Source organism: Megascapheus bottae, chromosome 28 (assembly GCF_031878675.1).
Source record: "Megascapheus bottae isolate mThoBot1 chromosome 28, mThoBot2.hap1, whole genome shotgun sequence".
Taxonomy (NCBI): domain Eukaryota; kingdom Metazoa; phylum Chordata; class Mammalia; order Rodentia; family Geomyidae; genus Megascapheus; species Megascapheus bottae.
Genome location: NC_143536.1, coordinates 2,571,955 through 2,595,202, shown reverse-complemented (window position 1 = coordinate 2,595,202; position 23,248 = coordinate 2,571,955). Strand labels below are relative to the sequence as shown.

At 47.4% G+C, this 23,248-nt stretch overlaps 2 protein-coding genes across 2 annotated transcripts; both read left to right on the top strand.

Moving 5' to 3' along the window:
- Positions 1-9,999, top strand: Tmed2 (transmembrane p24 trafficking protein 2). The gene is made up of 4 exons (XM_090319887.1): positions 1-267; positions 2,057-2,249; positions 4,955-5,062; positions 8,537-9,999. Exons 1-4 carry the CDS (start codon positions 88-90, stop codon positions 8,659-8,661), a joined length of 606 nt encoding a protein of 201 aa, XP_090176013.1. The 5' UTR covers positions 1-87; the 3' UTR covers positions 8,662-9,999.
- Positions 10,000-12,203: 2,204 nt separating this feature from the next.
- Ddx55 (DEAD-box helicase 55) lies at positions 12,204-23,152 on the top strand. Its single transcript, XM_090319880.1, has 14 exons — positions 12,204-12,326; positions 13,402-13,452; positions 13,534-13,620; positions 14,448-14,539; positions 14,617-14,679; positions 15,573-15,722; positions 16,811-17,000; positions 18,072-18,154; positions 18,286-18,417; positions 19,417-19,509; positions 20,218-20,332; positions 20,674-20,842; positions 21,260-21,552; positions 22,715-23,152. Exons 1-14 carry the CDS (start codon positions 12,219-12,221, stop codon positions 22,886-22,888), a joined length of 1,800 nt encoding a protein of 599 aa, XP_090176006.1. The 5' UTR covers positions 12,204-12,218; the 3' UTR covers positions 22,889-23,152.
- The last annotated feature ends 96 nt before the right edge of the window (positions 23,153-23,248 follow it).

The window sequence follows — 23,248 nt, the reverse complement described above, 5'->3', positions numbered from 1 at the left end:
CCGAGGCGGCGGCGGCGGCGGCGGCGTTGGCGGCGGTGGCAGCTGTGGAGGCCGAGTCCCCGTCCTGGCTTCGCCCCCTGTCCCACCATGGTGACACCCGGCGAGCTGCTGGTGCTCCTGGCCGCCCTCCTGGCTACGGCCTCGGGCTACTTCGTTAGCATCGACGCGCACGCCGAGGAGTGCTTCTTCGAGCGGGTCACCTCGGGCACCAAGATGGGCCTCATCTTCGAGGTGGCGGAGGGTGGCTTCCTGGACATCGACGTGGAGGTGCGGGCGCGGGGCCGCGCGGCCTGGGGGGGACGCGTGGCGCGGCCGGGCACGGCGAGGGGCCTCGAGGCCGCGGCGTCCTGGCGGGGTCCGGCGCCCCCGCCCGCGCCCCGGCCCGCGGCCCCGGCCGACCCGCTTCCGGTTCCTCCGCTGCAGGCCCCGGCGCGGCGCTGCCGAGCTGGGGACCCCGCGCCGCGTGTGCGCTCCACGCCCGAAGGCGCGTCTCGGGCGCCGGCAGCCGGTGCCACCCCGCTGCCCGTCGTCTCAACAGCTTCGCAAACTTCGGATTAAGTAGGCGGGAGGCCGTGGCGGGAGGCCGTGGCGGAAGGCCAGGCAGCAGTCATTTATTCGCTCAGTTTTTCCTTGTCTGTGTGAAGAAGCGATCTTAGCATCTCATTTGCTTCTCTGCAAATGGCCGATGTCCCGTTTTGCCGGTTCTGCCTGCTGGAGATGTGGATTCGGGTCCTGGCTTTTTATCCTGGTAGTATTGTCTCAGAGAAGTATCCAGAAAACATACGCTTTTGAAGAAATCATCATTTTCAGAATCTCCACCTACATTTGTGTCTATGTAGTATAGACATATAGTGTATATATAATATATTATCCCAAACAAAACAAACCCTCCAACAAGACATAATTTTGGCAATTTTTCTTTTTTTTTTTAAACAAATATCAATAGCTGAATTTTCCTTCTTCTAGTATGACTAATTGGCTTTAAGAGTTACCATTTTGGCAATGAAGAATGGTAGAACTGGGCACATTGCATAATACAAGTGAGCCAAAAGTTAGGAGAGGGGAGAACAGATCAGCCCTCCAGGTGAAAGGCCCTGTAAGCGGAACTGACTGGAGGATCTAACAGCTGATTTGGTAGCAGCCTGGGGTCTCCTAATCTCTAGCCTGTCCCTGCCCCCCCCTTTTTTTTTTTTGTCTGGCCCTGGGGTTTGAACTCAGGGCCTGGGTACTATCCCTGAGCCTCTCTCTCTCTGTCTCTCTCTCTCCTTCCTTCTTTTTTTTTTCTTTTCTTTTCTTTCTGCCTGAGCACTGTCCTTGCACTTTCTCAAGGCTAGGGCTCTAACACTTGAGCCATAGCATCACTTCTGGCTTTTCCTATGTATGTGGGACCAAGGAATCAGACTCAGGGTTTCTTGCATGCTAGGTGAGCGTTCTACCACTCGCCCACGTTCTCAGTCCATCCCTGAGCCTCTTGCTCAAGACTATCACTCTACCACTTGAGCCACAGCATTACTTTTGGCTTTTTCTGAGTAGTTAATTGGAGATGGTCTTGGACTTTTCTGCCCTGGCTGGGTTCTAACCCTCATCCTCAGATCTCAACCTCCTGTCAGGTGTGAGCCACCAGTGCCAGCTGTCTGAAGTCGTGACTGCATTCAGATAAGCACTCTTAAATATTTGAATGTAACTATGAAGATCTTGAAGTGGATGTAAGGATTACCGAGATTTCTTTTTGAGTTTTGGTTCCAGACACATGTCAGCATGTCAGTTGGTGTATTAGGCCACAGCGAGGCAGGTGTGTATCTGTGAGTGTGAGAGTATGAGTGATGTCATGTGGCTTCTGTTTTCTGCAGGGTGTGTTAGTTGGACACAAATAGGGCTGAAAGGTGCTTTAGAGAGCCTTCTGGTTTACCCTGTCTTATAAAGTAGGGAAATGGGACCCAAAGTGTTTATTGCTACTTATGAGGTAAAGCTAAGTGAGTTACCTATTAGTGATTTTTCTACTGAGGTTTGTGATTTTACATGTTTTGTGAATTTTCTGTCTCTTCTCTACTTCTAGATCACAGGTCCGGATAATAAAGGCATTTATAAAGGAGACCGAGAGTCCAGTGGGAAGTACACGTTTGCTGCGCACATGGATGGAACGTACAAGTTTTGTTTCAGTAATAGGATGTCTACCATGACTCCAAAGATAGTGATGTTCACTATTGATATAGGAGAGGCTCCCAAAGGACAAGACATGGAGACAGAGGGTAAGGTGCTTGCCATCGTCCCTGTATCTTATCCACCCATCAGAATGCTTCGTGGTTATTCTTTGTCCGTAAAGTAAAAACCTTTGTGGTTTTACTTTTTACCTCATGCAAGTCTGTTAATTAACGAAAGTTTCTGGAAGTAAATGCTTTATTCTTTTTGGCCCTTCTGACAGTTTTTCCTTGTCACTTGTAAGCCCCCAGGTTCTCTGTGTCACACTGCTATGTGAACTTGCTAGTCTTTATGGACATATACTTTCATTTGGTCATTCATGGACATACTAGTTTTCTGAATTTTCTGTTGGTCTTTTGTTTCTGTCCTGCACTTTCCTTTAGGTGGTGGAGATACCTGGGATGGTATGTGGATTGCTTTTTGTATCATTTTGTTTGTTCAAGTCTAATTTCTGCTTTCCTTTAACCTCACTTTATTGGCATGAAAATGTTATTTTTCCCTCTTAAAAAGACCCTGCAACTAATTTAATTTTTGTTGTTGTTGAAATTTTGAAAATTTGGAATATTTAAGTTAATGGCTAATTGAAGGTTAGAGCCTCACAGACTTTCCTGCCCGGGCTGGCTTTGAACTACAATCCTCAGATCTTAGCCTCCTGAGTAGCTAGGATTACAGGGGTGAGCCACAGGTGCCCGGCTCTCCTCCACCATCTTCTTATACTTGTTTTTTTTTTTTTTTTTTTTTTTTTTGCCAGTCCTGGGCTTGAGCTCAGGGCCTGAGCACTGTCCTTGGACTTTCTCAAGGCTAGAGCTCTACCACTTGAGCCTCAGCACCATTTCCAGCTTTTTTTCTGTGTATGTGGTACTGAGGAATCGAACCCGGGTCTTCGTGCATGCTAGGCAAGCAGTCTACCACTAGGCCAAACTCCCAGCCCCCTTTTTATATCTGTACTGGAGGCTTGAACGCAGGCCTTCATGCACTTATTTGGCTTTTTTACCCTTTGGCATTGTTGGGGATGAAATCCCAGGCTCTGTGCATGCTAGGTGTTTTACTACTGAACCATATCCCCAGACCTCTCATTGCTCTACATAAATTTGTTACCAGTAACCCCCCTCCCCCGTATATGCTATTATTTTTGGAAGCTGCTAGCTTAATACAGTCAATGTATTTGTATGATGTATATCTCAAATATTGAACAATTTAGTAGAGTAGTAATAGGAAGGCAAAGTTAGAAATTTTTGAAAATCTAGAGAATTGTACTTAGTAATTTTTTTGTGTGTGTATGTCAATACAGAGCTTGAACTCAGGGCCTGGGCATTGTCCTTGAGCTTTCTCAAGGCTAGCACTATGCTATTTGAGCCATAGCACCACTTCCAGGCTTTTCTGTTTATGTGGTACTAAGGAGTCCAACCCAGAACTTCCTGCATGATAGGCTAGCACTCTACCACTAGCCCAGTCTTCATTTTGAAAATTAACTCTATTTAAATGGCTAGATAATAATGGCTGAGGAATGTGGGTATGGAACTTGGTAAGTAGTCTTTCGACACAATACCTAATTCTGCTTTTGCTTGCTAATGTTAGTGAATGGCAGCTGTCAAAATGAGCCTTGTAAAGTTGTGGTTCTCCAAGAGGATTGGGAGGAGGCTATAAACTTGGCCCCTGAGGGCATTTGACAGTACTGGAAGACACTGGATTCTCAGGACTAACTTGTGGTTGGTTGGGGCTGCTGACCTTTGTGGGCTGGAGGTGATGGAGACTGTTCCCACCCTCTGGTACATTTGACAGTGTCTTCAACAAACATGGCTCATCCATTCTGAAATGTCAGCCTTGCCACTGGTGAGACACCTACTCTAAAGATTCTGGGTCTTGCATGAGCCTCCTGTCATAGAGTTGGTGAGGGGCTGCTTGACCTTAATCGTGGGGCCTAGAGTTTCTCTTAAGGATGATCTGTGGTAAGTTGGAATTTCAAATGAAGCTGACGTTGGGCAAAGATTATTCTTAGGAGGTTGTTTCTTCTCTGCTAGTTCTTCCTTACCCTAATATAGCCCTGCCTGGAGCATGTATTCTCCTGAAGGTAAGGAGGACATGTGGCTGGAAGCTTCTGCAACTGAGAGCTGTGATTGTTTGTAATGCCCACTACAAGTGAGACCATCCTCGCATCACGGAAGAAGCGTGGGGCTGGTTTGGGTTTTCCCAACTGTTTCTTGTGTTTCCCTATGTAGACTTTAAGTGTTTAGGGTTAGTTTTGTTCTATGTTAACATTATAGCTAGGTTATCCTTTTTTAATTTTTTGTTTTTGAGACATGTCTTGCTGTGAACCCCAGATTAAACTCCAGCTCTTGATCCTCCTACGTTAGCCTCCTGAGTACTAGAATTGAGTTGTGCACTACCATGTCCAGCTTTTTGTGATTTTGTTTTATTATTATTTTGGTGGTCCTGAGGTTTCAACTCAACCTCACACTTGTTAGGCTGGCATTCTAGCCCAATTATTTACTGGTTATTTTGGAGATGGAGTTTAGTGAACTTTTCTCCCCATTCTGGGATTATAGGAGTGAGCCTGGCTGTGTGTGGCCTTCTTTTCTTTTGGGTGGGGGGGGGAGTGGCAAGGGAGACTGGAAAACATGGTTTTGTACAGAACAGACCAGACTACTAAGTGCTGGGATTACAGGCATGATCTGCCACTCTGGCTGAACCATTTTTACAAGTGTTTAAAGAGATTGCCAACTGTCTGCTAATGGATTTCTACATCTTTCTGTAGCTCACCAGAACAAGCTAGAAGAAATGATTAATGAGCTGGCTGTGGCCATGACAGCTGTAAAGCACGAACAGGAGTACATGGAAGTCCGGGAAAGAATACACAGAGCCAGTAAGTTGGTGCAGACACTCCTCAGAGACCCGCTGGTTTAATTGGCTCCAAGTTGGAGTTCCAGTCCATTCTGGGGTGAAAGGACTAGTCAAAATGCGGGCTAAGGCATTTGTTGCAGTTTTAGCGCATTAGAGTAGATGGCCTTTAAGTATATGCAAAGCTTGTGAGAATGTCAAGCCAGAGACTAGGCTTGTTTTCTGGCCCTCATTTGTGTCCAGCCTATTGTCTTGCTCTTTGAGTGGATATACTCCTGTTTGTTATATAATAGTTGATTAGTAAGCGTCCATGTTACAAGGATTACATATTAAGCATTCCTTATCAAAAATGCTTGAGACCCAGAATTGTTTCAGGTTACAGAGGCTTTCGGATTTTGGAGTGTTTTCATAAATTTTACTGCTGAAATCCTTAATCTAAAAACCTGAAACCCGAAATGCTCTCAAATTAAGAGCATTTATTTGCTTATTGGATTCTGGTTCTGGGCGCTGTCCCTGAGCTCTTCAGCTCAAGGCTACACTCTACCTCTTGAGCCACAGCATCACTTCCTGCTTTCTAGAGGTTAATTGGAGATAGGAGTCTCACAGTCTTTAGTGCCTGGGCTGACTTTGAATCATGATCCTCAGATCTCAGCCTCCTGAGTAGCTAGGAATAGAGGCATGAGCCACCCAGCCTGGCATACTTATTTTGCAGCAGCACAGTCTTGCTATGTAGTCCAGGCTGACTTTAAACTTGGTGTCCTCTTGCCGTAGTCTCTGGGGTACTCACTATGACCTGATTTCTGTGATGCTGCCTGGCCAGCCCTAAACTCAAGTAATTTTGCTTCAGCCTCCCAATTGCTCAGGTTGTTGGTGTGTTCCTCAAAGTCTGGCTTTAAATTTTTTTTATTATTTATTTATTCATTTTTTTGTGTGTGGGTCATGGGGCTTGAACTCAGCCTGGGCGCTGTCCCTGAGCTCTTCAGCTCAAGCCCTACCCCTGGGCCTGGGCATTGTCTCTGGGCTCTTCAGCTCAAGGCTACCTCCCTACCTATGAGCCAAGCCCCACTTCCCATTTTCTAGAGGTTAATTGGAGATAAGAGTCTCAGGACCTTTTGTGCCCGGGCTGGCTTTGAACCTTGATCCTCAGATCTCAGCTTCTTGAGTACAGGTGTGAGCCACTGTGCTGGCTAAAACTTTTTATTTTTTAAGGAGTACTGGGTTTTGAACTCATGGCTTTGTGCTTGCTAGGCTGCTCTATCCGTGAGCTACATCCCCAGCCATTTTCATTTCCTTTTTTTTCTTGGTCATTTGTGAGACATAAACTCGGGGCTAGGCTGGTCTGAGCTGTTCTACTAAGCCTAGCACTCTCCACTTTCAGCCACAGATGCATTTCTGGTTTTCTGGTGGCTAATTTGAGAGAATCTCAGGGACTTTACAGCCTAGGCTGGCTTTGAACTATGATCCTCAGTTCTCAGCCTTCTAAGCAGCTAGCTAGGATTATAGGCATGAGCCGGTTGTAGGCTTGAACTCAAGGTCTGGGCTTTGTCACTGAGCCTCTTTATGCTTGTCCAGTGCTCTACTGCTTCAGCCACAGTGCCACTTCTTTGGGTTAATCTTTAAAAAAATAATTTTTTTGTGGGTCATGGGGCTTGAACTCTGGGCCTGGGCGCTGTTCCTGAGTTGTTCAGCTCAAGGCCACCGTCCTATCCTAGGAAGCCTGGGTGTTGTCCGTGAGCTCTTCTGCTAAGGGTGTTGCCCTATCCCTGGAGCCACAGCCCCTCTTCCCCTTTTCTAGTGATTAATTGGAGATTAGAGTCTCAAGGTATTTAGTGCTGGGGCTGGCTTGAACCTCGATCCTCAGGTCCTCAGCCTCCTGATTAGCTAGGCGTGAGCCACTGTGCTTGGCTTGGGTTAATCTTTTTTTTTTTTTATTGTAATTAGTAAAAGGGCTACATTTTATTTGCCAGATAGAAGGTGCATTAATTCACATACATTGATACCCTTTCACATGTCTTGGTACCCATTTCCCTCCCCCCCCTTTTTTTTTTTAAATAAATGGTATGTATCTAAAGACATTGTAGTTATTACTTAGTTGGTTAATATTATGTTGCTAATTGCAACTGTTTTCAGTATTTGACCTTTTGTAGAAAGTTAGGGACAATGTGTAGAGTAGATTGCTAAAGTAGCTCAGTAATAAAAGTAATGGAAGTAATTGTCAGAAATTAATATAGAAAAGTCATAGCTTTACCTTATGGTTCAGGTATACAGCTGAAAGTGAAATGAATGGTAATAGTTTATGTTGGGTTTATCTGATAGTAACTATCAGTATTGGGTCATGTGACTACAGGTGGTTACAGGTGTGAGCCATCCTGCCCAAATGTTTTTTTTTTTTTTTTTTTTTTTGCCAGACCTAGGCTCGAGCTCAGGGCCTGAGCACTGTCCTTGGACTTTCTCAAGGCTAGAGCTCTACCACTTGAGCCTCAGCACCACTTCTGGCTTTTTTCTATGTATGTGGTACCAAGGAATTGAACCCGGGTCTTTGTGCATCCTAGGCAAGCACTCTACCACTAAGACAAACTCCCGGCCCTGTTTTTGTTTTATTTTTAAACAAGTCTCAGAACAAAAAGGATTGTAAGGATATTTCACCAGTTAGAAAAAGGTTGGATTTTTGTTTGCTTGTTTGTTTTGTTTTGCCATTCCTGGGCCTGAACCAAAGGCCTGGCTGGGTACTGTCCTTGGACACATTGCTAAAGGCTAACACACAGCGACTTGAGCCACAGTGCCACTTCTGGCTTTTTCTGTGTATGTGGTACCTGGGAATTGAGTGCAGGGCTTCCTGCATGCCAGGCAAACACGCTCTACAGCAGACCACACTCTGGCCAAAGGTTGCATTTTAAATCTAGAGTTTTACCTTGGCCAAGTCATTTTGCCTCTGTTCTGTTCCCTCATAGAAGCACAGTGGGCTTGACTGTAGTCTGTGCCTCCAGCTCTTCTTTTTTTTTTTTTTTTTTGGCCTGTCTTGGGCTTGAATTCAGGACTTGGGTATTGTCCTTGAGCTTCTTTGTGTTCAAGGCTAGCGCTCTTAACACTGTAGCCACAGCACCATTTCTGACTTTTTCTGAATAGTTTACTGGAAATACAGAGTCTTATGGGCTTTGTTTCTTGGATTGGCTTCAAACAACAGTCCTCAGATTTCAACCTTTTGAGTATAGCTAGGTTTCTGGTGTGAGTCACCAGGGCCTGGCTCAGCTTTATTTTTTTAAATTTTATTTTAATGTATTTTTTGGGACTGTCCTGCCTCTGTTTCTCAAGTAGCTGAGATTACTGATGTGGATCATTCTACCTGGCTCTAAGTAGCACTCAAAAGCCATTTTTAGAGTTGCTTGGGGTCTCCGGCACATGAATATTGCACACCACTTGGAGTAAAGGCTGGGAGAGGATTTGTGCTGCCTGTGCTGCTTTAGAAGATTGTTGTTAATTCTGTGTTTGTTCTCTACAGTAAACGATAACACAAACAGCAGAGTGGTGCTCTGGTCCTTCTTTGAAGCTCTCGTTCTAGTTGCCATGACATTGGGACAGATCTACTACCTGAAGAGATTTTTTGAAGTCCGGAGGGTTGTTTAAAGGCCTTTTCCTGGTGATCCCAATTCATAATTCACTTGTTTACCAACACCTTGGTCATAAAAATGTCATTATGTTCTACATTTTCATTTTTTGATCTGTACATTCACACCTTATATTCCTTTCTGACTAATAGGTATTGGGGGAAAATCTTTAGAAAGTTATAGCAAAAATTCGGCATTTGGTTGGCATAAGATTGCTTAGTTGAAAGCTGCCTCTCGTTTACATCCAGATCCTTTCAGAACTCAAACACTGTAAATGAAATACAGGAGTATATTCTTTCTTTTTTGCTTTGGTTTTCCAAATGAGATGTGGATTGTTGAGGCCCCACAAAGCCTGGCAGTCCTTCATTGAAATGGCTGCTCTTTGGGGATGCCCTCAGCCTCTGCTTTTTGTCAGGAGAGAGTGTGGTCCTAACAAGTCACTGTGTGAAGTACCACTGAGCTCGGCACTTTCTTCCCAGCTTCACGCTACCAGGATGGTACTTACATACTTTTTCGGTGTTTTATTTAAACATAATGTCTCAACACACATTTCCTCTGTTATATTTTCCCCTTGACTATTGGGACTGAATCACCTCCGCTAAAGTTGACAACAGTTAATAATCATTCTTTGGTTTCCACCTAACTGGAAAGTCTAATAAAGCTGGTTCTCTGGGTGTCTACGTCAGCGCCAGCTGCCTTTCTTGTACCAGCACTTTCCTTTCTCCACTCTGGACACATAGAAAGTAGGCATTTGTTGTAAGTGGAAAAATCTGGATTTCTGATGTCAAGTTTTAAAGCTTGGGTTTTCTGATATACAGCCACTATTTTATTTTTGTCAGTGGTCTTTAGAGCCACTGTAGCGAGGGCACTGAAATCAGTGTCAGCACTAGGGATTTTGTCTGGTTTCTCCTGGGTCTTTTTGTTCCTTCTTTCTTTCTTTCTTGGCACATGTGAATTTTGTTTTATAGAAACAAAGACTTCCTCTTGGTCTATGATGATGGTTTAAAATGAAGGGAGCATCCAGGATTATGTTGGGACTGATGTATATTAGTTACTTGTACATTGTTTTTTGGATCTTTGCAAGGGGAATACAAGTAACAAGTTTTATATAATTAATTTAAATTTGTTACAAGTTTTCATGTTCAGGATAATTTTTCAGCCTTGGGTGAAAATACTTGCAACAGTTGATTGATAAGGTGACTACTTGACCTTAGCACAACTGTTGCATTGGTTTTTCTTTTTCTTTTCTTTTTTTTATGAGTGTGAAAACACTTCAAATTTGAATTAAAAGTTGTAAATTGGTTGTGTATCTAACATGCCCCAGGTTCAGTAAATAAACAGATTCTTTTTAAAACAGTATAGTGTGTTTTATATATTGATATTTAACTCAATTGCTAAAAGAAGTTTTCTTATGTGAAATGAAATGAGTTTGTTTTATGAGCAGTTTTACCTACTATAAATGCTTTGTTTTTTCTAAGCTTGAGTTCAGCAAATAGGAACTTTTAGTTTCCACACAGGTTTGCCTTGTCACTGTTAACATCATAAAGCAGATTGGGTTATTTTCACTCATTTGTCTGGAAAAAAAAAATTGGGGGGTCGGTCATGGGACTTGAATTCTGGGCCTGGGCGTTATCCCTGATCTCTTCAACTCAAGGCTATGGCCCTACCCCTTGAACTACAAGGCTACTTCTGGTTTTATCATGATTAATTGGAGATAAGAGCCTCATGGACTTTTTCAGTGCCTGGGATGGCTTTGAACCTAGATTCTCAGATTTGGCCTCCTGAGTAGGTAGGATTATAGGCATGAGTCACCACGCCCAGTTCTTTCTGATTTTTATTAATTAATTTATTTTTGCCAGTTGTGGAGCTTGAACTCAGGGCCTGAACACTGTCCTTGGACTTTTCTCAAGGTTAGAGATCTACCCTTGAGCCACAGCACTACTTCCAGCTTTTTTCTATATATGTGGTGCCAAGGAATCAACCCCAGATCTCTGTACGTGCTAAGCAAAGCACTCTGCCACTAGGCCAAACTCCCGACCCATGTGTCTGAATTTTAAATGTCAAAAATAGGCCTGATTAAATTATTTGCCCAAGGCTGCCATAAAATGTTCCTCACAAAGTAAGGCAAAGAAATTTTTGTGTATTAATTCTGTGTAATGGCCTGACCTCGTTATTTCTCAAATCTCTTGGGTTAAATCATTGAGAAACTGTGGAACAGGCTAGGAAAGGGATCCAAGGTCAGCAAAATTAATAAAAAGTAGTTAAGGCAAACACAAGAGGTGAAAGAGCAGTCTGGAAATACTTTAGTTTTAGATAATCTTTTTTTTTTTTTTTTTTTGCCAGTTGGGTCTTGGACTCAGGGCCTGAGCACTGTCCTTGGGCTTTCTCAAGGCTAGAGCTCTACCACTTGAGCCTCAGCACCACTTCCAGCTTTTTTCTATGTATGTGGTACGGAGGAATTGAACCTGGGTCTTCGTGCATGCTAGACAAGCACTTTAACCACTAGGCCAAACTGGCGGCCCAGTTTTAGATCATCTTGAACGTGGGCCAGGCTGGCTGCAAACTCCAGATCTTTCTGTTGCTTCTTCACCGTGATGAGATTTTTAGACAGCACCTCCATGTCCTGAAGCATTCCATTTTTAACGTTTGTTTAAGGACGTGACATCTCTTCAGTGAAGCCCGTTACTTGAGGCTTTTTATCTCGGTTTGAAGGACAAATCTCCAGGGGTACTGAACATTCCATATGTTCACTCACCCCACAAACTTGACTGCTGTATGTAACATCAGTCACTGGGAAGAAAGCTGGAGAAAAGACCCCATTGGCTGAGGAGGTGGCCTTCAATGGGAAGTGGGCATGGTGGCTCGTTCCTGTAATCCCAGCTGCTGAGGCGGCTGAGATCTGAGGATCACGGTTCAAAGCCAGCCCGGGTACTAGAGTCCATGAGCCTTTCTTTCTTTCTTTTTCGTGGGTCATGAGGCTTGAACTCGGCCTGGGCGCTGCCCCTGGGCTCTTCACCCTATCCTTCCCCCAAGCCCCACTTCCCATATTCTAGAGGTTAATTGGAGAGGAGAGTCGCGGGGTCTCTTGTGAGCAGGCTGGCTTTGAACCTGGATCCTCAGACCTCAGTTTCCTGAGTAGCTAGGATTACCGCGCAGCCTGGCCCATGACACTTTTCTCTCCAGTTGATCTCCAGGAAACCGGAGGTGGCCCTGTGGTTCAAGGACAGGGCGGTAGCCTCGAGCTGAAGAGCTCAGGGACAGCGTCCGGGCCGAGTTCAAGCCCCACGACCTGACTCCCCAAAAGAGGGTGGGACCGTTCAGATCCCCTGGAAGGAAGCCATGTGCACCGCTGGCCCAAGGCGCGGTCGGCCGGCCGCGGGGAGGCTGGGCCCGGTCTCGTCCCCGGGCGGTGGGAGCCGGACCCGGGGCGCCTGCCCTCCCCGTGGAACGCCGGGCCCGCCGCCCGCCGCCGCGCGGAACGGCGCCGTGGGAGCTCGGTTCCCAGCCGGCCCCCAGCCGCCGGAAGCGGAAGTGCTCCTTACCGGGCCGCGCCGCCAGCCGGCGGCGGGTCGCGCCATGGAGCACGTGACGGAGGGCGCCTGGGAGTCGCTGCCGGTGCCGCTGCACCCGCGGGTGCTCTGCGCGCTGCGGGAGCTGGGCTTCCCGCACATGACGCCGGTGCAGGTACCAGCCCAGCCCGCGCCCGGCCGCTCGCTGCCCGCGGCGGACTCGGCCCGAGCCGGGGCTCACCGGGACGGGGGAGGCGGCTGCGGACCGCCGCGGGCGGCGAGCGCGGGAGAGCTGGGCGCAGGAAACGCTCCCTGGGGAAGTCGGGGAGTCGGGCCCGTCCATCGTCCAGCCCCTCGAGAAACTCCAGCTCCGGGCCCACCTTTCCAGTGTAGCAGCTGCGGAAGCGAAGGACCGAGGTCGCTTCAGTCGGTGTGAGGTGCTGGGAAGGATCTCAGACGGATGGGATGGGCATTAGATTGGGGAAGGCCTTTTTGCCTGGAGGCTGATAGAAGACAGATAATTGCCCCGGTGACAAGTGGCAGAGCAAATGTCCTGGGGCTGGCCTGAAGTGGCTTTAAGCAATTGTAAGAGTGTTGATGCAGAGTACGAGTTTTTCTTTCCTTTGCAAGTAATAGGTTTAAACTCAGAGCCGCTCACCAAGATTAAGCTTTCTTGCTCATAGGTGGCAATCAACTATTTGAGCCACGTCTCACGCCAACGGTATTTTGTTTTATTTTTGTGGTCACAGAGTTTAAAATCAGGGTTGGGTATTGACCCTGAGCTTTTCTGCTCAAGGCTAGTGGTCTGCCACTTTGAGCCAATTCCATTTTCTGGTGGTTAGTTACAGATAAGAGTCTTATGGACCTTCCTGCTGGAGCTGGCTTTGAACTGTGATTCTTAGATCTCAGCAGTGTCGAGTTTTTTTTACTGGTTCATTGGACATAGAGTCTCTTGGGAGTTGTGCTGAGCATGTGCATGGGAATCCTTTCATGGTGCTGAAGCTGGACGATGCCTTAAAGCCTAATGCCCGCAACCCCCTCAGGGTCCAAGGAGAAAAAGCAGGGAGGCAGGACTTGAATCTGAGACACTGTTGCCACTGAAATTCTTCCTTGTGTGGTTCCTTATTTTCTCAGAGTCTCTTTGAGGTGGGATCCACTGTGACTGCAGCCACCCACTGTGTTCCTGGGGCTTGGGTCTCCATGTAAGGTCATGTCATTCATAACCAGTGCTTTGTAATTTCTCCCTTTAGTCAGCCACCATCCCTCTGTTCATGAAAAACAAAGATGTGGCAGCAGAGGCGGTGAGTGCTGAATGTCCATGCAGTCTGTTGTCTCTGGGAAAAGCTGAGGAAGAGAAAACTCACCTTTCTCCTTCTTTGCAGGTCACTGGTAGTGGCAAAACATTGGCCTTTGTCATTCCTGCCCTGGAAATTCTTCTGAGAAGGGAGGAAAAGTTGAAGAAGAGACAGGTGAGGATTGCTGGTGTGGTTTATTTGCTGGGGTGTTCACACTTGAGGGGGAAGCTGGTTATGGAGCCTCATTATGGAAGGATTCTGAGATTCTGAATTTGCTAGTGCAAGCAGAGCTTCTGCTCACCCGGGCCTGCAGAGGTGCCTTCCATGCTTTACACAGGTATACTTCTCTTCTCATGCTTTAGTACCACAATGTTCAAAATGTTGACTTTTTTTTTTTTTTGGTCATTGGGCTTGAACTTTGGACCTAAGCACTGTCCTTGAGCTCTTGAGCTCAAGGATATCACTCTACCACTTGAGTCACAGCACCACTTTGGTTTTCTGGTGGTTTATTGGAGATAAGAATCTCATGGACTTTCATTCATGCCCAGGCTGGCCTTGAACGGCAGTCCTCAGATTTCAACTCTCTGAGTAGCTAGGATTGCAGGCGTGAGCCGCCAGCACCTGACGTGACATGGTTTTAAACTGGTTCCCTGCACCACAAGCACCATCTGCCGTACCCAAACGCAGGAGGTTGGGACGTGGAGAAAGTTGGTTACATGAGCTTCCTTCAGGTGTGAGCTACCTGCTATTGGCCACAGGTACCACGTGAATGAATCCACTACATCTAGTAAACAGAGCACCTTTAAGTAGAGACCCCAGAGCAAGGTTTGTATTGATCTGGTGATGGAAGCATGACCCCTAATCCTGAGGACCAGTGGCTTCCTGGTCCCTGATTCAGGTCCTCAGTTGACCTTTGCCAGGAAGTCTAGGGGTGCTCTTAGGTAGGGGGTGTGAGCTGTCCATACTGCTGACCCACCCTTTACCGAAACTCTTTCGGGTAGGTGGGAGCCATCATCATCACTCCCACCCGCGAGCTGGCCATTCAGATCCATGAGGTCCTGTCACACTTCACCAAGCACTTCCCGCAGCTCAGGTGAGTTGGGGCTCAGGCCCCCCATGGCCTCTGCTGGGCCTAAACCTGACTGCTTCCAAGACTGTTTCTTGTTCCAGCCAGATTCTATGGATCGGAGGCAGGAGCCCTGGAGAAGATGTGGAGAGGTTTAAGCAGCAAGGGTGAGTCCTGCCCGCCCTCCATGCTGGCACACGTGCGATGGGGAGCCTCCCTGCAGGCCCTCAGCAGCCCTGTCCACATGACCTTGTGTGCCCAGTGCTTTCCCTAGTCCTGCGCTGGTGGACACTGCGCATTTCAGGTCTTCTGGACAGCTGGGAGGATGGTAATGAGGCCCGCGGAAGCCCCATACTCATTTCCAGCCTGGTGTTGCACTTGGGATTGTGTCGACAGGTTGTGAATTATGTGGAGGTTAGAATTGCAGATGTGTGTGTCTTCTGATTTTTTTTTTTTTTTTTTTTTTTTGCCAGTCCTGGGGCTTAAACTCAGGGCCTGAGCACTGTCCTTGGGCTTTCCTCAAGGCTATTGCTCTACTACTTGAGCCACAGCACCACTTCTGGCTTTTTCTATCAATATGTGGTTCCAAGGAATTGAACCCGGGTCTTTGTGCATGCTTGGCAAGCACTCTACCACTAGGCCAAACTCCTGGCCCCTGTCTTCTGATTTATTAATGATTGTATGAGATCCACTCTATGAAGCATCCTGCAGGTTAACCTATCTCGGGGCCAGTCTGACTTATTTACACTAATTGATTAATTTTTGTGCATGTGTGGTGATGTTAGCTCTGCTCTGAGCTGCACCAGGCCCACAGTTTGATTCCTTGTAGTAAATTTCCTGGTGTGTGCTGTGGTGTGCCAGCCCTCCCTGGTCATGGCCAGGACCACAGCCACCTCCCACCTGGATGCCCTTGCCCCTTGCCTGGCAACATTCTCTGCCCCTCTGGCACTTAAGTGACTGATCTCGTAGATGACTTCAGGGGATGTGAGAGGTAATTTGTAACTGCCACCCATATTCCCAAAGCCCCAAACCTGTGGTAAAAGTCACTTTTGTTGCCCAGTGGGAACATCATCGTGGCGACTCCAGGCCGCCTGGAGGACATGTTCCGGAGGAAGGCCGAAGGTCTGGACCTGGCCAGCTGCGTGAGGTCCCTGGATGTCCTGGTGCTTGATGAGGCTGATAGACTTTTGGACATGGGGTTTGAGGCAAGGTATTGGATTTTGGACTTTCCTGGTGGTGGCTGGCTGGATGAGAACTGTCTGAAAAAGAGAGAAAAATGGGAATTCTTCATCACTTCCCACAAAGCATTTTTATTATCTACACTCATTATTGAAGTGACTAGGAATTAACACAATTAGAAAGTGATCCTTCTACCTCAGCCTCCCACGTGCTGAGATTACAGGAGTCTTTGATATTCTATTTCTTTCAAGTCCAAGGCCTGAGATACGTAATGAGAGCCTGTCTCAGATTTCAAAAAGAAGCTGGAGCTGCCCTGGCTGGCTTTGAACTGTAATCCTCAGATCTAGCCTCCTGCGTAGCTAGGATTACAGGCGCGAGCCACCGGTGCCCGGCTTGAATTTTAAAGTTAAACTTACCTGCTTATTATTAGAGAAGACTTAGAGTAAATAAAAGCACAAAGAAAAACATAAATTGTCTACATTTCCCAGGAGTATAACTAGAAATACCTTCATGTTTGTGCTTGCGCATGCACGCGTGCGTGCAAGCACGTGCTCACATGCTTGACAGCCTGAACTCAGGGCCCTGGTGCTGTCCCTGAGGTCTTTTGTAGTGAGTGCTCTATAGTTTGAGATACAGCTTTACTTCGAGAGTTTTTTCTTTTCTTTCTTTCTTTCTTTTTTTTTTTTTTTGGTCAGTTTTGAACTCTGGGCCTGGGTGCTGTCCCTAAGCTCTTCTTCAGCTCTGGTTACTGCCCTGCCACTTAAGCCACAGCACCACTTCCGGTTTTCTGGTGGTTAATTGGATCTAAGAGTCTCATGGACTGTATTGCCCAGGCTGGCTTGGAGGTTCAGTTCTCAGATCTCAGCCTGGAGTGGCTAGGGTTGTAGGACTAAGCCACTGGCCCCCGGCTTCACTGAACCTTGATGGTTTTTTATTGTCTTAATTACTTTCCCTGTGCTAGGAATGGAAGCCCAGCCTTCCCCATGTTTAATCCAGTGCTATGCTGCTGAGCCCTCCTCGCCATCCTTCCCCAGCCCTCTGGGCTTTGTGGTCTCTCATGGTGCCCTCTTTGATCACTGAGCTGGTAGGTGAGGGTAAGGGCACACACTCTTCTTTCAGCATAAACACCATCCTGGAGTTCTTGCCAAAGCAGAGGAGAACCGGCCTTTTCTCCGCCACGCAGACACAGGAAGTGGAGAATTTGGTGCGGGCGGGGCTGAGGAACCCCGTTCGGATCTCGGTGAAGGAGAAGGGTGTGGCGGCCAGCAGCATCCAGAAGACTCCCTCCCGCCTGGAGAACTTCTACATGGTGAGTTGGCCCTGGGGCCAGGCCTGGGCAGGTGGAATGGTACGTTGAGGCCAAGTTAGTTTAAGCATGGTTCTCCAGGCCACCATGCCTGGTTGTGGAGTGTGAGTGAGGTGGGCACAGAGCTGAATGGCACACCACAGGAAGCTTGGGAGCAGCCTGTTCTGCTTTGGCCTGTGGGGTCTTGTGCTGGTCACATCGAGTACGCCTTCTACACTAGAGCGTTGTGGGGAGGGATACAGTAGTGCTATGCTGTGGGGTTTACTTGCTTTTCTCTCTCTCTCTCTCTCTCTCTATATATATATATATATATATATATATATATGTATGTATGTATGTATGTATGTATGTATGTATGTATTATAGTACTGGGGTTTGAACTTAGGGCCTTGTGCTTGCTAGTGAGATGCTCTACCACTTGAACCATATCCACAACCATTGTTGCTTTGGTTATTATTATTATTATTATTATTATTAATTTTTTTTTTTGCCAGTCATAGGGCTTGAACTCAGGGCCTGAGCACTGTCCTTGGACTTTTTCTCAAGGCCAGAGCTCTACCACTTGAGCTACAGAACCACTTCCAGCTTTTTTCTATGTATGTCGTACTGAGGAATTGAACCCGGGCCTTCATGCATGCTAGGCAAGCACTCTACCACTAGGCCAAACCCCCGCCGGCCCTATTATTACTTTTTTTTTTTTGCCAGTCTTGGGGCTTGAACTCAGGGCCTAGATACTGTCCTTGGGCTTTCCCAAGGCTAGCACTCTACACTTGGTACTGATTAATCGACTCAGGGCTTTGTGCATGCTAGCCAAGCACTCTACCAAGAGGCCATGCTCCCTGCCCTGTTCTGGTGATTTATTTAGTTATTTTTTTCACATAGAGTGTTGGGGTTTTATCTGGTTAACTGGACTGTGATCCTTCTGCTTGATTCCCATATTGTTGGGATTCTAGTCAGATGTGCTTGGGCTGGCCTCAAACTACAGTGCTTCTGCGCTCTGCTTTCTGAGTAGCTAGAAATACAGACATGCGTCTCCCTGTCTGGCATTATTGTTGAACTATGTCTTTTTTGTAGGTATGTAAGGCAGATGAAAAATTTAATCAGCTGGTGCATTTTCTTCGAAAGCATAAGCCAGAGAAACATCTGGTGTTCTTCAGGTAATCTCTGGGTGCTCGTTAGAGGAGCAGTGGTGTCCTAGCTCCTTCTAGGATAGCTCTCTGGGATGCGGCTCCTGCCTCAGGCCAGAGGGCTGGCCACACCGTGGCTGTGATCGTTGTGTCTCCCTCAGCACCTGCGCCTGCGTGGAGTACTATGGGAAGGCCCTGGAGGTGCTGGTGAGCGGCGCGCAGGTCCTGTGCATTCACGGCAAGATGAAGCACAAGCGTAACAAAATCTTTCAGGACTTCCGCAAGTTGCATAGGTGGGCTGGCCTCGATGGTGGAGGTAGATCTGCAGCCATACTGCACTGTCAGCTGCTCATGGCTGCTCCCCTTTCCCGAAGTCACCCTGAGCCCGCCTGCCTCAGCCCCACAAACTGATTGCTTAGCCACTGCACTCCACTGTACATCCATGGCAGAACCTTGGCATGTGGGGCACCCTCGATTACCAGGGCTGGCTGGCCCAGCAGGGGAGGCTTGGGGAAGTAACGCCGCCTATGAACACAGCAGCGGGATCCTACAGGACTGTGCTCTCTCCTAGCTCTCTGTTCTTGCATATAGGCAGCTGTTCTGTTTTCCTTTATGTGTTGATTCTGGGGCTTGAACTCAGGGCCTGGAGCTATCACTCGGGATTTTCTACTCATGGCTGGTTTTCTACCACTAGGACCACACCACCAGTTCTGGCTTTTTGCTGGTTAACTGAAGATAACACTGGCTCTAACTCTAGATCCTTAGAGCTTGGTTTCCCGTGTAGTTTGAATTACAGGCGTCAGCCATGGTGTCTGGCCTTGCTGTCTGTATCACTGTACAGCTCCTTGTGAGTGGGAAGCGACACATTTGGCCGCTGATCCTCAGGCACTAAAAGTCTCACTTGTCTCCCAAGTGTCTGTCTGCTAATGGTCAAGCCCACCACAGGTTAGTTTGACTTTTCAAGTAGAAATGCAACAACTTACAAACCCTCAAGTTAGGCATGGCAGTTCCCACCTGTATTCCCAGCACTCAGGAGGCCAAGGTGGAAGGCTTGAGTCTAGGCCAGCCTGAGTACAGAGTGACACCCTCTGTCAAAAAAAAATCTCATTCCCTCGCCCCCCCAATTCCTTACTTTCACTTGTAGAGTCCTGGGACTTCTTAGGAGGAATGCTCCTGTCAGCAAGTTCTTGGGTTCTGTGAAACACTGGGGAGCGGGTGTGAGCTGTCATCACTGAGAGCGGTGGGCTGGTGGCAATGGGGTGGCCAGCATCCAATGCCATGTTCTCTCCTAGTGGGATTTTGGTCTGCACTGATGTGATGGCCCGGGGCATCGACATTCCTGAAGTCCACTGGGTCCTGCAGTACGACCCTCCCAGCAGCGCCAGGTACCTTGGCGGGGTGTTGGCCAAGTAGGAATCTGGGAACAGGAGATGTAAACAAATAATAACACTTAAAATTTTGGGGGGAGGGGGGCCTGAACTCTGGGCCTGGGTGCTATTCCTGAGCTCTTCAGCTCAAGGCTACCACTCTGCCCCTTGAGCCACAGCACCATTTCCAGTTTTCTAGACTTTCGTGCCCAGGCTGGCATTGAACCGCCATCCCTCAGATCTCAGCCTCCTGAGTAGCTAGGATTATAGGTGTGAGCCACTGCCCAGCTCCCTATGCTTTTGTGCTCAAAACTAGTACTCTACCACTTTGAGCCACAGTGCTACCTCTGGTTTTCTGGTGATTAATTGGAGATAAAGAGTCTTATGAACTTTCCTATTCAGGCTGGCTTTGAACCAGGATCCTTGGATCTCAGCTTTTATAGGTGTGAGCCACCAGTGCCTGACTCAAAATATTTTACTGAATGTTTGGTGTGCTAAAAGTGGCATTGTGTAGTGTTTTCAAATCCTGATCTTATAGAAATGCACACTAGAATATTGAAATGGTACAAAGCTGTAAGACACCCTAAGTGACAATGTAACTACTTTCCCAGAAAGGAAGCATAGATCCCTAATGTATGGAATATATCTGAGCCTGAGTGACAGGAATGGGTAGAGTGGGACTCTGCTCATGGTCACCCTGAGTGTGGGCTCTCCATGTTCTCACAGTGCCTTTGTGCACCGTTGTGGCCGCACAGCGCGCATTGGCCACGGTGGCAGCGCCCTGGTGTTCCTGCTGCCCATGGAAGAGGCATACACCAACTTCCTCGCCATCAACCAGAAGGTGAGCCACTTCTCCAGGCGGGCTTGGGGTGGCCAGCAAGCTCTGCTCTGGCTTGAGGTTGGTGCTCTTGGGTGAGGGGCGCACACTCACACTTCCCCCACTCACATGGCAGCCACTGCTGGCCCACGCCCACCTAGCCACTCAGGAACATGGCCCCTGTGTCGCCCAGCTGGTTTAGCAGATCACATTGCCAAGGGAAATCCCATTTGCAAAGTTGGTTTTTAGAAACTAGAAGCACTTTTAGACTGAGGACCGGGCTTGGGCCAGGTGTGGGCTGTGGGCGTGAGGGTGAGGACAGCTGCTTCTGGCTGCACCCGGAGTCTGAGCTGCTGTGTGTGCAGTGCCCCCTGCAGGAGATGAGTCTGCAGAAGAACGTGGCCAACCTGCTGCCAGAACTCAAGGCCATGGCCCTGGCTGACAGAGCGGTGTTTGAAAAGGGCATGAGAGCCTTCGTGTCCCATGTCCAGGCCTATGCCAAGCACGAGTGCAACCTCATCTTCAGGCTGAAGGGTGAGCTGTGCTTCTTATAATTCTGTATGCTTGTTTACATGTCTCTGGTCTGAAAGGGGTGAAATTGTTTTGTCCTACCAAAATGTGTAGTGTGTGTAGGGTTCATACTTTCTCGGCATTTTAAAGGAAGTTTCTTTCTAGGCTTTGAGTAGACATGAATAGATTGGCCACTGGCTGCTAAATACCTTTTTACTTTGTAGAAATGCGATTTTAATTCTTTTAATTAGGAAGTGGTGGTGTAGCTCAGGTGTTAGAGCCCTAGCCTTGAGCATGAAGAGGCTCAGGAACAGTGTCCAGGCCCTGAGTTCAGCCCTACAACTGAGTTAAAAACAAAAAATGAACTAAATAAGTCTTACTTATTCTGTGAATGGCTTGTTGCTGACTGTGGTAACAATCTGTGGTGGTTGATTTCATTAGATCTGGATTTTGCCAGCCTTGCCCGCGGTTTTGCCTTGCTTAAGATGCCCAAGATGCCAGAACTGAGAGGAAAGCAGTTTCCAGAGTTTGTGCCTGTGGACATTAATACAGACACAATTCCATTTAAAGATAAAATTCGAGAAAAACAAAGACAGAAACTATTGGAGCAACGAAAAAAAGAGAAAACCGAAAATGAGGGGAAACGAAAATTCATAAAAAACAAAGCATGGTCCAAACAGAAAGCCAAAAAGGAAAGGAAGAAAAAGATGAGTGCAAAAAGGAAGAAGGAAGAGGTAAGGCTGGCAGTTTTTTTTTTTTTTTTTTTTTTTGTGGGTCAAGAACTGTGTCCGGTCATAGTTGGCAGTTTCTTTATTGTTTAAATTCATCTCACAATTCTGAGCAGGACTTACTGACTTTTCCCCTCTGGTCTTGACATTTGACCTCTCGGCTTAGCTGCTGTCTCTGAGCTTTGCCTGCTCAAGGCTAGTGCTCTGTCATTTGATTCACAGTGCCACTATGGCTTTTTCTGAGTAGTTTATTGGAGATGAGAGTCTCAAGGACTTTGCTGCCTGGGCTGGCTTCACACCACGATCCTTAGATCTCAGTCTCCTGAGTAGCTAGTGTTTTAGGTGTGAGCCACCAGAGCCTGTCTTGTAAGTCATCTTTTGAAAGGCATTAGATGGTGGTTCATTTCTGGAATCTGAGCACCTAAGAAGCCTTTAGGCCAACCTGGGTTGCATATTGAGACGCTGTTTCAAAAGAAAAAGAAAAAACATCTGCTTTTTTTTTTTTTTTTTTTGTCTTGGGGGTCAAACTTTGGGTCTGGGCACTGTCTCTCAGCTCTTCAGCTCAAGGCTAGTGCTCTACCATTTTAAGCTGCAGCAACACTTCTTGTTTTCTGGTGGCTAATTGGAGGTAAGAGTCACTGACATTCGTGTCCGGGCTGGCTTTGAACCTCGATCCTCAGATCTTAGCCTCTTGAATAGTTAGGATTACAGGTGTAAGTCACTGGTGCCTAGCATAGCTGCAGGTTTTTTTTTTTTTGTGGGTCAAGGGGCTTGAACTTGGCCTGGGTGCTGTCCCTGAGCTCTTCAGCTCAAGGTTGCTGCCCTACCCCTGGGCCTGGGCATTAACCCTGAGCTCTTTAGTTCAAGGCTACTGCCCTACCCTTGAGCCAAGCCCCACTTCCCCTTTTCTAGAGGTTAATTGGAGATGAGTCTCATGTTCTTTTGTGCTGGGCTGGCTTTGAACCTCCTGAGCAGCTAAGATTATATAGGCGTGGGTCACCACGTCTGGCTTAGCTGCAGATTTTTATACTGTCTTGGCACCTGGAGTGGAACACTTGCTGTTTGTGAAAGCAGACCTGGAATATGGTGTTCCTGTTTAAATGGCTGTTTTCATTCCTACAGTGTGGCTGGGAAATTTCAGTAATCTGTTGCTTTCTTATGCACATAGGGTTCTGACATTGAAGATGAGGACATGGAAGAACTTCTTAATGACACAAGGCTCTTGAAAAAGTTAAAAAAAGGCAAAATTACTGAAGAAGAATTTGAGAAGGGGTTGTTGACAAGCAGCAAAATAATGAAGACAGCAGATTTAGGGGTCTCTGATTTGGAAGATGAGTGCTGACTGCAGAGCCCTGGCTAGCCGCCCCCTGGGCACTTCTGTTTATCCTCCCACAGATGTGGTCAGGGCCCCCTATGGGGAAGCTGGCCCTGCCCTGTCTACTGGGGAGAAAGGAGGCCCTGTGACACTCTGCTAAGGCCTGCATGTCTTGAAGCACAGCAGAAGCAGGCAGGATGACTTGGTGCACATAGCTGCCAGTGTCTGTTCTGATTGGCTTCCCGGTCTTCTGAGAGCATTCTATTCATTTTAAATGTAACAGTGCTGACGTATACCTGGCTTTGGGCTTCTTAAAGATCTAACGAGTTCTAGTAAACTACCCTTGTTGGCATCCTCCTATGTCCTCACCTCTTGGGCTCCCTTTGT

Excerpts from the sequence above, each read along its gene's own strand:
- Tmed2 (XM_090319887.1), top strand. The coding sequence starts at position 88 with ATGGTGACACCCGGCGAGCTGCTGGTGCTCCTGGCCGCCCTCCTGGCT. Across the intron at positions 2,250-4,954 it reads ACAAGACATGGAGACAGAGG|CTCACCAGAACAAGCTAGAA; the intron begins GTAAGGTGCTTG and ends ATCTTTCTGTAG. Across the intron at positions 5,063-8,536 it reads GGAAAGAATACACAGAGCCA|TAAACGATAACACAAACAGC; the intron begins GTAAGTTGGTGC and ends TGTTCTCTACAG.
- Ddx55 (XM_090319880.1), top strand. The coding sequence starts at position 12,219 with ATGGAGCACGTGACGGAGGGCGCCTGGGAGTCGCTGCCGGTGCCGCTG. Across the intron at positions 14,680-15,572 it reads GAGAGGTTTAAGCAGCAAGG|TGGGAACATCATCGTGGCGA; the intron begins GTGAGTCCTGCC and ends TTTGTTGCCCAG. Across the intron at positions 18,155-18,285 it reads AAACATCTGGTGTTCTTCAG|CACCTGCGCCTGCGTGGAGT; the intron begins GTAATCTCTGGG and ends TGTCTCCCTCAG.